Here is a 16,696-nt window from a genome sequence, read left to right as displayed (position 1 = left end):
ATAGCCATGAAACTTCCTGTGTATGTTCTGTTGTAAAGTCACAGCTCTGCTTGTGTGTACAATACCACGATGCTTTTAACATTTGAATATTTGAGCAGAGCAGCGTCCCTGCACGCTTTCCACAGTGAGGTTTCTGTCAGTGTCCTCTCCTTAAAAATACAGTCCACAAAAAGGCTTTCACTGCCTGAATAAGTAGCATAAGACTTGTAGTTTTGGAGGAATTGGGCGCTGGAACTGTTAAATGGTGAACAACACTAATTAGTCTCAGAGAACCAGGAATCATGACCCAATTCGGCGAACAAACATTGGCGTCAGTGTCGGCATTGCCAAAGGTCTCCGTTTGCGGCCGTTGAGACTGCAACACATCCCCTCAGATTACAAACCAAAAAAGGTCAGAAGTGTTTCCAAAATGTTTCCAAATGTTTAGGGGCTCTGAAACACCAGAGCAGGTGGAATGAGATATGTTAACGTAGCAAAAGGTGTTCGCAGCAATGTCAATATAGCCTAACTCTTGGAAAAAAGGGAATAGGTAGAATTCGAAAGAAGTTGAATTACTCCTTTAAATTAGCTTCAATTCAAGAAGACATTCTTTGCTGAATCCTCTTTTTTCTGACACTTGAAGAAAGCTATTTATGTCCACAAATACTGACGTGACACATTAGACCACAGCAGTAGCATTCCTGCAATTGCATACCGTCCTTTTTGAAAATATTACAAAAAGGGAAATACAGTGACTTGAACTTTTGTACATTGTACACAAAACACAAAGACACAAATAAAACACTAACAGCATATTTACACAGAGACAACAAATGGGCAGAGCGGTTAGCCTGTACAGTGCACATTGACAATATAATACAGCAAATATTAACACAGCAGTTTTTGACCTCTGCAGAGGGTGCAGTGATGTCGCTCTGCACGTTGAGTTGGGGGTTCTGGAGTCAAGTTTCATACTATGGGTTAGGGTTAGAGCGGTGGGGGTGGGGGGGGCTGCAGCTGCTTGAATAAAGAGAAGTTACTCAGTAACTGAGTGAATAAAAACCTGCATCCACAAGACAGAAGAGTACCGCCTTCCATTTAAGAATGTTTTTCCTGTGGGACCAGTATGACTCTATATAGCCTACATTACGCACCAGAAATCAACAGTGCTCAAGGGCAATATTGTAAAAATTAAAATAACTAAAACAAAACGATGACATGGGGTTTGAATCAAAAATGCATTCCTTCTGTAACAGATTTTTGCAACTGCTTCTTCCAAATTTATAGACACAAAAAACACAATTTTTACCGTGCAAGGATAGAGAAAAACAGCAGTTATCAGCTCATACTATGGCAGAAGTGTTGAAGTCATGCAGAATAAGCATTAAATCAGTGTTTGTCTGTAAAAGAAATCTCCCTTTAAAAAGACAACCTTTTGCATATCGTCACCTTCCTAAAATGATTGCCTAAGTCATTTTTTCCCGTTTTTCAGAAAACACCCAAAACTGAACCAAATCCTGAAAATATTTTGACTTAGGCAGTTATACAAAGGCGTAGAATCACATCACCTGTTCAACTGAGAATGTAGGAAATGTTACCAGAGGTGGCCAGCACCATGAGGAGATGATTTAGGCAAGAAAGTACTTTTTGTCAAAAAATGACTTAGGCAATTATTTTAGGAAGGTGACGATATGTAATGTTATGCTGGTGAAGAAGAAAGTGCCGCCCTGATAATATTATGCAATTTATACTCATGCAAATTAAACTCTGTTTGACAGAATTGATTTCACATGTATTCTTCTCCCTTTACACATCCCTCGTTCCCCTGTCATGCAAAACACAATCTGCAGAGAAATGTTTTGAATGTTTTGCATGCTAAACCATAATTGATGAATTACTTTCCTATATAGAGGTTGTCAAAGAGTTTCAGTTGCTGTGGTTTCCAGCCTGGGTGAATACATTCATTAATACCCACAGACGTTTTGGGCTTCTCTTTAGTACACGCGGTCCTCACATGAGTTTGGTCCCATGTGAAGCTTGAGATTGTCCTCAAGACTCAGCTTCAGAGCATCCTTTGACCACTCTCGCCCCAGCAGGACAGCCTGAGTAATCGGTTAGCTGTCACTCTCAGCCTCGTCTTTATCTGTCCATCTGTGAGACTTAAACATCAGTAGTCTTTCCGGGTGGAGGATCAGTCATTATTCAGTGCGTTTACATGCAGTTTAAGAAACTGAGTGATTATATTTGGGTTAAGGCAATGTCCCGGTTACTCAAACGCCATGTAAACACCTAACTCCGGCTAAAATCACAGTTCCCGTACTCCGGTTAACAGACCTGGAGAACTCCTTTAGTAACCGGGGTATTTGGGCATATAGTCTACGTCTTAACCAGGGGTAACTCGGGTTATGCGTGTTGCGCATGCTCTGTAGGTTATAACTGCCCCTGCCCTCTCCACTGCACAGAAAGAGAAGAGAGCAGTTGGAAACAACAGCGCCAAACAGCAACAACACAAGCTTTAAACCTTAAACCCACGTTAGTATGAGAAGTAAGGCATGAAGAATGTATGTATGTATAAAATGTACAGCGCTGAAAATTTGTCTATGTTCTCCCTGCTTCGCAAGCTGTTGTGATTTTAAAAACAGAAGCATTTATCCTACTAGTTTTACGTTGGTAGAGCACCACCTACTGTTCCGGAGGTGGAGTTAATCCTGTTATTCTGCGCATTCTTCCCCGTTATGTATGCAGGGAGAACTGGCATATCCAAGACCATGCCCCGGTTACTGCTGTGCATGTAAACACACTGACTGTGTAATCCTCCATCGCTTCTTCAGAGGGCAGGAGTGACCCTGCAGAGCTCATGTTCTCTCTGCCCCTTTAGATAGATCCATCCACTGGATGTGAGGCTGTGAGGCAGGGCTGCAGGCCTCAGATCAGCCTCTCCTCTGGGGGCACTTTGAGGACACTGCCCATCTCGAGCCTGGCACCGGCCACCTCTTGTGAGCTGGGGCTGTACGTGCCCTCTGACTGACGCTTCTTCCGCGCTGTCATGATGAGGCAAAACACCACCAGGATGGCCAGTAACACACAAAGGGTGATGAGGGGGATGGTCACCACCAGCCAGGGGATTCGCTCCACATGCTCCGCTTTCTGCAAGAGCACAGAACATATCATTATGTACAACGTGGCTGGTAGATTCTAAAAATGACCAGCCAATGAGATTTTCCACTAGCCAAATTTTCCTTCTTTATCACTTCTCTTTCATCTTCATTGTCACCTGTCTCTGCAGCCTTCTTATTTTTTTCTTGCTTCATAAGCGATACCACCAGGCTCATAGCCAACAGTTGCAAGACACTTTACAATAAAGTGTTCATGGTAAATGTAGAATTAGTAGGCTACTACAGGCAGTGTTGTCAGATCAAGATTATGTTTCCAAGCCAAACACACACAAAACCATCCAAATATCTTAGAAAACAGACCAATCTGGCGACACTGCCAGTGTTTTTCGCAGTCGGCTGATTTAAACAGACACAGTTTTTTTTGTTTCTTTCATCCAAAGTGACTAGTAATTTTACAGTTTTACCCGCCAAAGGATGATTTTACCCACATTTGGCCGGTTGCCTGTTGTCAATTTAAAACCCTGGTTATGTACAATCTGCATGACCATGCGTGATTTTAACCCTTGTGTTGTCCTAATTTGACTCAACAAAGTTGCCCAACAATAACATGGACGCATGGATCTACGTTTTTTGGAAATACAATGTTCTTCGCACATAAAATTAATGAATGCTTCTATTTAATTTTGGGGTTTTATTCAATTTTATCACATTTGAATTTTTTTAATGATTCAAAACACTATCTTGACTAAACTTTGACAGATACCTGTCTGTGATCCACTCAACATCCTTTGAGCTTAACTAACTAGTAGTCAAAATGATGCATAGCTTAAGTTTTTAATCCATTATTTAATAGAGGAACTATGAAAAGAGTTTTAAAGTTAAACTTTAAAACAGTAAATATGTACATTATTTTAAAATGCATTCATGAATTAGTAAATCAAAAAGAGGATAGTTGAATTCACTAATTGAACTAAGGACACAGCTTTTAAAAAAAGGCATTTAAAAAGGAAATTCCTTTCCCCATTTTCAAATCGTTTTCCTTGCTGATTTTCCTTAGCCAATTCGAAATCTGATTCCAAAATAATTTCCCCTTTCATTCTGGCTTTCCCTTAGACTTTAGGGCCTGGTGCTAGCTGGAGAGACAATGCTAATTAGCATGGAAACAAGTTCTCTGATTGGCTGGACCCCTGGCCTATAACATTCATAGGTTTCAGTCACACTGTCTATTGTAAATAATATGTATTCAAAATAATTGTGTAAGTAGTAAAACAAAATGCAAACCACACAAAAATATGTTTTCCTATTTAAACAATAGCATCTAAAAGATAGGCTACTTGAATCTAAGCTATGGATATTAAATCATCATTCACATTCAGGTTCTAATTTTGAACATTTGCTGTGAAAGTGAATTAACTCAAAGCCAGTGTCAGTGAAAAAAAGCGGTCTGTCACTTACTTTGCTATCGCACACTGTGCCGCTGAAACCCGGCAAACACACACACTGGAAGTGGTTGAGTCTGTCCAGACAGGTGGCACCGTTGAGACAAGGGCTGGACTCACACTCGTCTATTTCTGTCTCACACCTGAAATACATCAGAAGGGTTTTACCACAACCCTGACTGACAGAGCAGACGCACAAACACACGCACACTCCTGACCTATACACTTGGATGTGGTTCAGAGAAACTTTCTCCTGAGCAGCTGGTGTGTGTGTGTATGAGTGTGTGTGTGTGGTGAGGAATGTGCAGTGTCTCTCACCTGGCACCCGTGTATCCCGGCTTGCAGGTGCAGTTGCCTCCAGAGTCATCTCCTATACAAACCCCTCCGTTGAGACACTTTGTGTGTGCATCGCACGCCACTGGCGGGAAACGCCACCTGTTGGACACACACATTCATTACCCTCTAAGGTATGATTTTGTAGTTATACGTTCAGATTACCTTTACTAATGACCCAAAGTCTGTGCAGGTGAAACTAAGATCTTCACAATTAATCCAACAACCTTACAATAATGATTTCAGCTTCCACCTTAATTTGAACAAGAGTGGGTGTGATTTGACACTTTGCTGTGAAATTGGTTTATGCCACATCAAATGAAGCTTCTACTTTCTAACCGATGACAACCTTTTTCATTGCACAGGCAATTTACTAATATAATTAAATGGCAGACCTTTGTGTATACGATTGTATTGTTGCTGTTGTTATTATTGAATCTATTTTTATTATATTTTAAGTAGTGAAGAACTATCTGAAGCAAATGTTTTTATAAGAATGGCGTGAACATGAAGCAAGTTATGTGTAGCAATGAAACAAAACTAATTAGTATTTTTTAATAAGAACAATTTGTCAAATGACTTGCAATGATATGTTGCTTGTAGTAATGAAGCCAAAGAGAATTATCCCCGACTGTCCAGTTCTCAAGTGCCCGTTTACACAATCGGCAATCAACTTTATGAGAAAATAATGTCAATTTTTTTTGACAACTGCCTCTGCTTTCCTTAAGTGGGTTCAAGAAAACTGCACATTTAATGTTATGCAAAACGTACGTATGGTGATTTTTTCCGCAATGATTTTTTAATATCAATTCTTTTCCTTAGAATCAATATTTTTTTATACACTCATTTTTTTTTGCAATTACTGACCAAACTATTTTCTGTTTATATGGTAACGCAGATGGCAACTAAATCATATCCATTTACAAAAGCAGCAAAAAGCAGAAAATTCAGAAAATCTATGTTAGGTACACATGAAATTAATAGACTGAATTTCATGTGATATGCATTCATCTTAGAAAACCGCTTTTAGAAATGTCTCATGATAAATTGTCTTTAGAAGTGTATTATTCAACTTTAGTTTTTGTTTATGAAGCAAAATCCTACAGAACCACAATGAATAACTTTCCCAATAAAATCAAACCGGCACCCTTGTATCGTGAAATAATCAAATCGGGACAAAAGCATATCGTCCCCGCCCGCCCACAGCTAATCACCAGCATGTCTACACAAACTAGAAAGGCTGTTTCCTTCATTACACTGCAGCATAATAAGGTCACTGATGAGTTATGGTAATTCTAATAAATATGTGCAAAAGGTAAAAAGCCTGTGCTGTATAGAAAGCACTGTACTCACTGGCAGCGTTTGCCGACATAGCCAGGAGGACATGAACAGGTGTGAGCTCCCAACCTGTCCACACAGGTTCCTCCATTCACACAGCTGAACTCCACACAGTTATCCACCTCTTCCTGACAGTTTGTCCCTGTGTATCCAGGCTCACAGTCACAGCGGTAGTCTGCCTTAAGGTCTGTACATGTACCATAGACACAGGGATCTGAAGAACACTCATTAACCTCCATCTCGCACAGTTCCCCCTCCCATCCTGCGCTGCAGCTGCAGTTAAAGTCATTAAACTGGTCCTGGCATACACCCTCGTTGAGGCAGGGCTGGGAATCGCATATCGGTTCACCTTGGCATCCTATAATTGGCTCGTGCCCACCCAATCGGGAGAACCGGCTCATCTGCGGGGCGTCCGGTACATTTATGAGCGGCAGGTAGACTCCACCCACTCTCACCTCCCCTAAACATCCAGTGTAATTCTCCGCCAGCCAGATTTTGGTGTCATTCAGGAAGTTAAGGTTGCCGCCAACGCCAAAGCTACCACCAACTCTCTGCCCATCGACGGTAAGGCGCCAGCGGGATGCCAACTGTGTGGGATTGACCATGACCAGCTGGATGTGATGCCATGCTCCGTCTGCGATGGCTCTGTCACTTGTGAATGCCAGCAGCTCTGCACTCGCCCCGCTGTTCAGTTTGACCAGCAGGGAAGAGTTGAGCAAACCAATGCAAAAGACCTCGGCTCTGTTGCCGGCTCGCAACAAGATCCCGTTCTTGTCCCGTGTCCGAACGTCCATGGTGATGTTGGTAACGGGGCTCAGAAGGGAACTGTTGGAAAAATACTGAAGAGCGTTGTCCTGAAAAATGGCTTCAGTTAAACCTGTGGGAGAAAAAGATCATGTGAGTAGTTTTGAAATGTCACTGACACCAAGAAAGTGAAAGTATCACATTGCATTATCAGGTGTGTGATTGTTTTGGGAGCTTGGTCTATACATATACAAGAGAAAATTTCAGGACATTTCTACATCTCCCACACTGGTTTTGTCTATTGTTCTTTAAATGTTTCCACTAACTTCAAGGGAGTTCAATAGTAAATTGCTCAAGCATCACTTGAATAGCTATGTTTTAAAATGTTAAATACAGGGTTTTCCCTTCCATTTTAAGGCTTAGGCACAGCACCCAAGCCGTTTTGGGCCACACTACCTAAACAAAATGAATGTAGAGTAAAAGGGGACTGCTTCAAAACTAACTAAATGACTTTTCCCAGATCTAACGGCAATGGTGTAGGTACTCGAGATAGATCTTGGTTTTACAACTGGTCTCAATACCACTTTTTGAATGCCTCATCTAGGTACAGACTACTTTTTTACATCAGTTTCAGATGAAGAGAACTTTTATTTCAATACCAGTCAAGACCACAACTGCAGGGATATCATTAAATTGCCTGTGTATGGTCAGATTTACAGTATGTGAAAAAATAATTACTGCGATTGAATGTAAAACACCCTGCCTCAAATGCAACCAATAACTTGACTCATTTCTAATTTGAAATGTGGGACTGTTAACCCCCTCTCCGCGCCCCCTTAACACACATTCCCAAGTAAGTGAATGGAAAGGCAGACAGGAGAAGAAGCTCTGCCTGTCTGGGAGACGTCGGCCAAATCATCGGTAATACAATTTAGCTAGCTACCTACTTTATTAGCAAATACAAAATCTAAAAGAAAACACACTGCAGTGTGTAAATTCTTCGATGTAACACTGAGTTAGACAGCAAGGACCACTTCAAATGTTTATCGGCACTTAGAAAGGAAGCATAAATAAAGGTTAGCTAAGTGTAAGTGACGCTAGCAAAGATAGCTAGCTAATGTTATCCTCTGCCTTTTCAGCAGTGTGGGACTTGCACTGGTCTGGTCTTGGTCTTGACTCGGTTTTTCCCTGCAATGGTCTTGGATCACTTGGGCTCAACCCCTCAAAGTTTTGGTCTTGTCTTTTTGAAAAACTTATGTGCATCTAACTCTTCCACAAACTAATGGAAAATCTCATCTAGCCTACGGATGAGTCCAAAATTGACACAGTCAGGATTTCAAATCCCACTGTAGTAACACATGATGGGTGATCAAGATGACTGGAAGTGGTCGATGAGTGGTAAACTGATTTTTGTTCATTGGATCTGTTGTCAGTGTCTCATTTCCGGTGTGTCTCTGAGGCTTCTTGTTTTCATTTTCTTTCTGCCACTTGGAAAAAGTATCAAGCATGAACTATTTATTTGTTGTTTCTTTATTTCAGTAGGCTGGATAATTTCTCTTCTCAGCACCCTTTGCAGTCAAACTCTTGAGGTCATGGAGTTTCTTCCCTCTCTCTTGTTTTTCCTTTGATGTCAGTAATGGTCTAAGATTGGCAGGTTGTCCTTAAATGTCGCTTCAGAAACTTTTCAGTCCAATTAAGAAATTAAGAGCAAAACAAATAAACTTGACCTCAACTGACTTGACTCGCCCTGCCTTGATAAGTGAGTGTTGATCACTGTCAAAAGTTTACTCACACTCATATCCGTCCTTTAGGTCCACACAGCGTACTGTGTCAGGACAAGGGTTGTCAATGCACCACAAACGTGTCTCGCACAGCCGGCCCGAGAAGTTAATGGAACAGTTGCATGTGAAGTCATTCCAGGTAATCAGACACTGTCCTCCATTGAAACATGGCTGATCCTGTGCACAGACAAACACAGATGGATGGATTAGATGAACACTTGTAAAATCTCCCACCTGATGCGATGGCAGAGAGGATTGAGCAGTAACTTACAGATCAAAGGGATTCACAACCAGATCAATGTTAATAGGGTTAAGGCAAAACAGTACAGCTATCAGACAGCACCGCAAGGTACTTAACTTGACTAAACTCGTCATTTTGTCGAACGGTGCATGATTGTCTCCTTTTGTCGGCTACAGTCAACTACAAATGCCCCTGAAAGGACCATCAGCTCGCAGTGCCCTCTGCCCGGATCACAGTCTCCTTTAGTTGACTAAACTACTCATCCTCTCAAATGACTGCTAACTGTAAATGCCATGTCACGTGACTGGTTGTCATTTCAACAAGTTGGCGGTTGTAAAATTTTGTAGGCTATCATACGAATTGGTGTGCATACTGCATATTCGTACAAAATCATACTTGAGAATCTGTTGCAGAAGTAGTCAACTGAGCAGTAGTTTAGGTTAAAAAAAAACCTGAGCCAAATGTTGTTTGGGATTACTCCCATGGTAATCCCAACCCTTGAAATTAGTTAGAATGTTGTTGTGGCGTAAAAATAGGCAGGTGTAAAGATTCATAATTGTACTCTAGTTCAAAAATATTAGTAGCATTACCAAACAGAATATAACTTTAAAGCTTTTCTCTACAGTTCATTATTTTGAGAGAGTATGTCATCAAATTGGTGCCAATTTTATAGTTAAAGTGATGATTATACAGCTAATTATACATTTTGCTTTTACCTTGCATGTGTCATCACTTTGGCATCCTGGCAGCACGTTCTCCTCTGTGCCTGCCTGGTAAACTTCCACCCCCTCTGCATAATCCTCAATGGTCAGATGCTTGTGGTCCAGCTGAATGTCCTGCAGGCAGCCCTTGAAATGTCCACCCCAGGCATTCATGCTCTTGCCTGCAGGGAGCCCTCCCACATACACCACGTCCCCTGCCTCTACACTCACATTCCCTAATGCCCGATGATTCCCTGCTTTGGGGTAGAGCACATGGCCATACTGTATCTTTACAGTCACTAAATTATTGTTGCCGTCAGTGACGAACATGGCCTCTGACAGCAGAGTGGTGTGAGGGCTGTAAATAGCTACAGTGCCCTCCTTGAGATAGACTGTCAGGTAGGGCTTTCCTTCTCGATGGAGTTGCAGGAGCAGACCGTTGTGTTTGAGGGAGCGCATTAAAAAGGAAATAGTGAAGTTGTCTCCATGACTTTCCGAGATGTTGAAGCCGGCGTAGCTGGTGGTGTTCTCATGTCCAAAGGTCCAGGATGGATACTCTGAGGGGGGATGGGAAGCACACATTTGTCAGTATATTAACCAACACACTGGCATATGTTACACTTACATCAGCAATACTTTATTTGGGGAGGTACTGCAGAAATTGTTTTTATAATATCGTGTGAGACTATTGAGCAGCATTTTCAAGAAAAAACCCTGGTGTGTCTCAGCTCTGGCTTGAACCGTACTTTTTAACAGACATTTTGAAATAAGTGCATTTACCAGGAATGGATGAGTTGCATCACGGTAAGTGCAGGATCCACTGAATTTTCTAACCATACTGTATGGAACACATGTCAGGATTGGGCCTCTGCTGCATTATTACATTTTTGTATGTCTAATTTAAACCATTTTGAATGGCTTTGCTGTTTTTTTCAGACCAAACTTTATGGCAGTGCAATACTAGATTGCTGGGGTAATTCTTTAACACATTATGCTGAATTTTTTTAGCTTTATTTGTATCTCTTTGTAGCTATGAGACTGACAAAATTCCATTAACACATTATGAGTAAATGTTTTAGTTTTTTTTTTCACCAAACTCTGTGAGTTGGCATGATAGCAGCCCCAAACAGCAGTAGGGGCTATCTAATCTAATCCAAAGTCTAAAACTTTGATATATCCAGCTTTGTCCAGACAAAGTGTTGTTAAGTGGTCATTTGAAGGACTTTAGATTTCATTCATACATTTTGATTTGTCATACCCTCGCTAAAAAACCGGACCCTCACTTTGAGCGAGATACCAAGACATCAAACTGAGATACTGATCTGTGTTTGTCTCAAGTATTGGTCACAGGGTGGGAATCCCACGTACACAGGCATTCCAACAGTTCTGCCTAAACATAGTCTTGGAGACTACCAATCTGACCACTAACCACAAAGTAGTGGTTTTCCTGCAAACCTATGAGTATACTATAGGTATTCTTACCTTCCCCACAGCTTTCTCCATAGTAGGGCCGATGACACAGACAGCTGGGACGAACCCACATGTCCACACACTTCCCACGTTGCATGCATGGGTCATCTTGACACCAATCGTTTTTGCTGCATCCTATTTCCAAGCCCTGGTTCTCCTCTTTAATGAGATCCTGAGGTAGAAGCAGCTTGTGGTCAACTTGAAGGTCTTGCATGCAACCAATGAACCCCTTTCCGCTGGACGTTTGGGCCAAATAGTCCTGCAGTGCCCCTCCGACATACAGATGTTGAAAGGAGCTGGGCTGTAGGAAGATAAGATGATTGTAGCCCTCATTTTTCACCAGGCACTCTTCTTCACAGCCAGGCCCTTTTACAACCAGAACCAGCCTCTTGTCCATGGTCACAGTGGCCTGGTGCCATTCCCCGTCATTTACTGGGCCAGGGTAAATGACCTGCAGTACCTTCCCTGACTTCACCCTGGCCTGAAGGGAGCCTCCAACAAGCTCCAAGGAGAAAAAGCGCTCCATGGTTCCCCGGTAGAACAGCACCATGTCGGGCAGAGTGCTCCTGAATCTGAGGTGCATGTGCAGCCCGCGATTGTGGTCTTTAGTCTCTCGTCTTGTCCTGTTTTTTGAAAGCAGCTGCATGTGGATGTAGCCCTCAGAGTTGAAGGAGAAGGTGGTGGAGGTGTTACAGCGATCACCGGTCCAGCCAGGCGGACAGAAGCAGGTGTAGCTGTGCTCTCCATCATCGGTCAGTACGGGGACACAACCTGCTCCATGTTGACACTGGTGCTGTTTGCAGCCGACCAGACGGACGTCACAGTCGCGCCCGCCCCATGGCTCCTGGCCAGGCTCTGGCACGGGGCAGTGACACCTATAGGAGTTGGCAGCGTCTTCACACGTGGCGCCATTCTGGCAGGGATCGCTCTCGCACTCGTCGATATCCACCTCACAGTGGACACCTGCATGGAAAGACACTCACGTTTAATACTACAACTTACTTTAACAACGCTGATTCAACTCCAAAACACTGCCTTCACATGGATTACAAAGGAATTCATATTTAATAATAATTTAGTTAAATCTACTTAATAAGTCAAGGGGGATGCACTGGGAGCCTGGAAATTCAAACTACAGTAGATGACTTAATTAGACACATGCAGATGAACAGGCAGATTTGATTTCAGGCAAGGCATACATTTTTTTAATCAGTCATTTGCACATGAGGAAATGACTGAAGGAAATGGCCATTAATTGCTCAATTAGAGAATAATTAGATCTGCACAGAATCCCTTAACACAATTAAACCAGTTTCTGTCATACTGACTGTATCAGCTCCACACTGAAATAATGCACTATATGCGTGTCAGATAATTTGCAAACAAACACACACCTTGTGTCTGCTAAATGTGTCTTTTAGTAGTTACAGCCATCTAATGAAACCACATTCAACATTAAGCCCTGGCAGCATCAGTCAACTTGCATTAACATAGTCCTTTAAAATACTCTACACCCAAGGAACCCTAAAGCTGTTCATCCTCTCTGTGTGCCAAGACTCCACCCTCATTCACAAGCACGCAACTTTCTTCTTTGCTAATGTAGCATTAAAGTGCTGTACCATACTGTACCTGTCAGCCACCAGAGCCCACAGCAGCAGCACAGCAGCAGCAGCAGCATCAACCTGCTTCTCCCCATGATCCACTGAGTCAACAGCCAACACACTCCTCACACTGCTGGCTGACAGTAGTGACACAACTAGGCTTGCTTTCTCTCTCTCTCTCTCTCTCTCTCTCTCTCTCTCTCTTTCTCTCTCTCTCTCCCTCTTTCTCGATTTAGCTTACAAAGCAGAAGTGTCTCCACTCCTCCACTCTGTACCAGGCAGACAGGCTGAAGTGATTACAAGGCAGCACCTCTTCTTTTCCTAACTCTCTTTCTCCCTCCTATGTCCCTCCCTGAATCCCTCCCTCACACCCCCTGCTCCTCTCCTGTCTGCAGCCCAGCCCTGGCAGAGCAGTAAGCCTCCAGCCTCCAGCTGGCTCCTGTCAGTGTTTGACAAGAGGAATGCAGTGCTGCATCCCCTCCCTGCTCCATGTGCTGTCCTGTGGATGCCCACTAGTGGCTAGAGCTATGAGAATGAACCTGCAGGAGGTGCTGCAGGCACTCGGTTTCAAGGGAGCCCATATGGATGTCCACATGACTGAACTTATGCATAGCAGCTAGTCAGTCTCATCCACCATTGTGGCTGATCCTACCACATTGTGTGTGTATTGCCTGTGGGAAGACTTGCTTCTGAATTGATTCAAGGACAATTTAAGTAGATTCAACACTAGTATTACACTAGTAAAAAATGAAATTTGGAGTTCAGAAATTAATTTTGAAATTGTGGAGAAAAAACTAAAATTCAGATTTAATGGTTAGAATGTTAGGAATATCTAACCAATAGTCAGTCAATTATGAGAATTGTGATTTCAATTTCACAATCCTAACCTTTTCTCAAAATTCTGAATTTCAAAAGCCAGACTGTTAAAACTGTGGTGACATTTAAGTCTAACATTCTATGACTTTATTCTAACCTTGCTGTCCGAGTTCTGACTTTCTGTCAAAATTCTGTGTTTTTGTTATATCGTCACCAGGGTTAGGTAGGGAAGGGGGTGTGTGGGATAAAGGTTAATTGATGGTTTGAATTACATGTTCCCTTAAATGAAGCTTGGCAGAAGTGAGAAAGAGGAAAGGAAAGGTGGAAAGGAAACCTTCTCATTCATTCTCACTCTCTTACATCTTAATCTGCTGACTATGGGCGTTCACTCTTTCAGTTAACCAACCAGATTTTGCCAAGGTCTATGTGAGCCAATCATATAATTGCTGTTGCCCTACACCATCACCAGTTTCTAGACTCCATCTGGGGGATATTCCTGTACTACCCATGGCTTCTCTAACCCTTAAAATATGTATGACATAGCGATGGGGTCCAACCACCAAAGACTCTGATTGGGCACCATGTCAACACGTTAATTTCACTCTCAAATAAAGTCTCTTCTATTTGGAATTCCACTGTTAATACAGTTGTTTAGAAAACAAATCTCAGACTTTACTTTGGTCAAACTATTGTAATGTGTTCTTTATTCAGGTAATTCATCTCAGAGATCATCTTCCATATTGGCAATACCCACTGTATACCCTCACAGTATCTGGTGATATAAATGTCTTTATGTGATATTAATAACAGGGCTTTTACCTAAGCCTCCAAAAGAACATTTACAAATGGAACTCTGATAGAACCAGCACATGCATCCGCATTGACGGGGTTGATACAGTGTATGAATAATGCAGTTTTGTTTTTCACATGGTCTGTGTTGACTTAACTAAACTTTCAAAGCATCCACCTGTTGGTGTGAATGTGAGGAGCAAAACTGGGGGAAGGCACAATGTCAAATGTGTAATTGATAATATATGACCAAACTAATAACCATAACACAGGGGTGTCAAACTCATTTTAGTTGATGGGCCACATTGCCCTAATTTGATCTCAAGTGGGCCAGACCAGTAAACCTCTCCAGATAGATCAGAAACTTGTTCTGTCACAGAGTTTCTTATCAGCGGGATGTTGGCCAATGCAATTTGCTTCTGCTACGACATCATTCTAAGACCATTGTGGGAAAAGTAATAATATTTTTACCAACCCGGGAGAGAGGGGTAATTTATTAGGTTGAAAATGATGGAAAAAGAACTCAGATATTCTCTGAGATTTAAGTGGTACATTTGGATTTGGACTACTTAATTATTACTTAATTAAACTATTTTTCCCACTGCCCTAACCCCAAAAGGTCATGAATCAGCCTTTAAAATCTTAGCTCCTCAGTCCTTTCTACATAGAGCAAAAGCAGGGTTCATCTCTACAGGCTTAACAAGGGGTTATAGTGACGACCACCTCACACACGAGGTAAGTTAACCTCTTGCACACATGCCATACAACGGTAATAGGATCATATTTCTTTAGCCACATGGGTTTTTCCTCTATCTTTCCTCACTCTTGCAAAATGGTGAAATGTTTACAGTGCAGAATACCAGAAAAAAATAAATACAGATATTTTGGAAAAGTACCCTTGTTTAGCTCAAAATGTTTTGTATCGTCTTTTTTTCATTGGGTCTTAATGCGGCTGCTAAGCAGCTTTGCTGTAATCTCCCCTCCCCCTTACAAATTTCATAAGGGAACCCCGTTTAAATACCCAAGGAGGACGCCTGACATATGGCACCTTTAATTGGCTTTGTTGTTTTCTGCTATGCTCCTCCATACCATATGCACTCTCATCCCCCTCCAATCCTCTGCTCTGTTGTTGCCTCCACCTTGCATGGCCATAATACTGTTAGCAAATTGAATTGAAAATCTCATTTTGTGAGAGGCTAATTTGTTGATGAAAGCATCTGGCAGAATTCCCCACTTCTGAGTACACAGTGTGCATTTCATTGTCAGTTTTTGGTGTGGTTCCTCTTGTTTTGAGTGATGCAGTGACAAATATCCTTTAATGAGGAATTAACACCTTGGCTGGCCATGAGGAATGATAAGCAGGAGGAAGATTAACCCTTTATTGTTTGGTCGAGGAGATTCTGAGACTTGAAGGCATGAAGGTTATCTGTTAACACTGGCTTCTACTGCATGCTCTGTTCACTTCACTTAAAATCTTTCCGATCCTCCACAGGGAAGTTATTTTTGTAGTGAGCCAAACCAGCACTAAAAACAAACATTACTATTACACAATAACTTATTATTGTAAAAGTGTAAAAGAGTTGGCTTCTTACACAGTTCAGAGGATTTGACGGTTTATCAATTCTAATCTTGTCTGATATATACGGTATGTAAATAAGATGTCTTTGTGAGGACGTTTCTAATGGATATTTGAATTTACAGTGTTTATTGTGCATGGAATTTAGAGCTGCAACTAACCGTTATGTTAATTTTTAATTTATCTGATGTATTGATTGATGGTTTAGTCTTGAAAACTTCTTCCAAACAAGGAATACAATGCCCCCCTCCTCAAAAAAAAATTGCTATTGAAATTTATGTTGATTGACTAATTGCTTTATCTCTCATAGAATTAACACTTTTAGAAAACATTTCAGAAACTTGTGTCTCTTACCAGAACAGCATGGTATCATGAACAACTTGTTGAAAAAGCTAAAAAAAGCAAAGCGCAGTAATTCGTAAGCATAACACTTTTTTTGCTGTATTCACCACATTGAAGAACACGGCTGGCGGCGTAAGAAGGTGGTCAAAGTGGATGGATGGGCATGAACATAGAGTACTTTAGAGTAAGTTGGGCTGGGCGATATGGGGAAAATCAAATATCACAATATTTTTTACCGAACACCTCAATGTCAATATTGCGATGATATTGTAAGGTTGGCAATTAACCAATTATAATATGGATATAATGACCAAGTGGTTAAAGGAAAATAATAGAACAGCTAGAACAGTCTGGTAAATTTAGAAAATGACATCACTTTACTGTAATGCAGCCTTTGAAACCAGAAAAAGATAACACTTACCATGTACTG

The 16,696-nt window shown here is 41.6% G+C and overlaps 1 protein-coding gene across 1 annotated transcript in view; it reads right to left on the bottom strand.

The window, feature by feature from the left end:
• Positions 1–305: 305 nt before the first annotated feature.
• LOC116689572 (protein crumbs homolog 1) overlaps positions 306–16,696 on the bottom strand; it is a 36,395-nt gene continuing 20,004 nt past the window's right edge. The window contains exons 7-13 of the mRNA XM_032516120.1: positions 11,155–12,105; positions 9,688–10,229; positions 8,742–8,907; positions 6,221–7,082; positions 4,853–4,969; positions 4,551–4,677; positions 306–3,126 (exon numbers count right to left, since the gene is read on the bottom strand). Coding sequence (XP_032372011.1) covers positions 2,905–3,126; positions 4,551–4,677; positions 4,853–4,969; positions 6,221–7,082; positions 8,742–8,907; positions 9,688–10,229; positions 11,155–12,105 — 2,987 coding nt within the window. The 3' untranslated portion in view covers positions 306–2,904. The remainder of the gene's footprint in view (positions 3,127–4,550; positions 4,678–4,852; positions 4,970–6,220; positions 7,083–8,741; positions 8,908–9,687; positions 10,230–11,154; positions 12,106–16,696) is intronic.

Source organism: Etheostoma spectabile, chromosome 5 (genome assembly GCF_008692095.1).
Source record: "Etheostoma spectabile isolate EspeVRDwgs_2016 chromosome 5, UIUC_Espe_1.0, whole genome shotgun sequence".
Lineage (NCBI taxonomy): Eukaryota > Metazoa > Chordata > Actinopteri > Perciformes > Percidae > Etheostoma > Etheostoma spectabile.
This window is presented reverse-complemented; position numbering and strand designations above follow the sequence as displayed.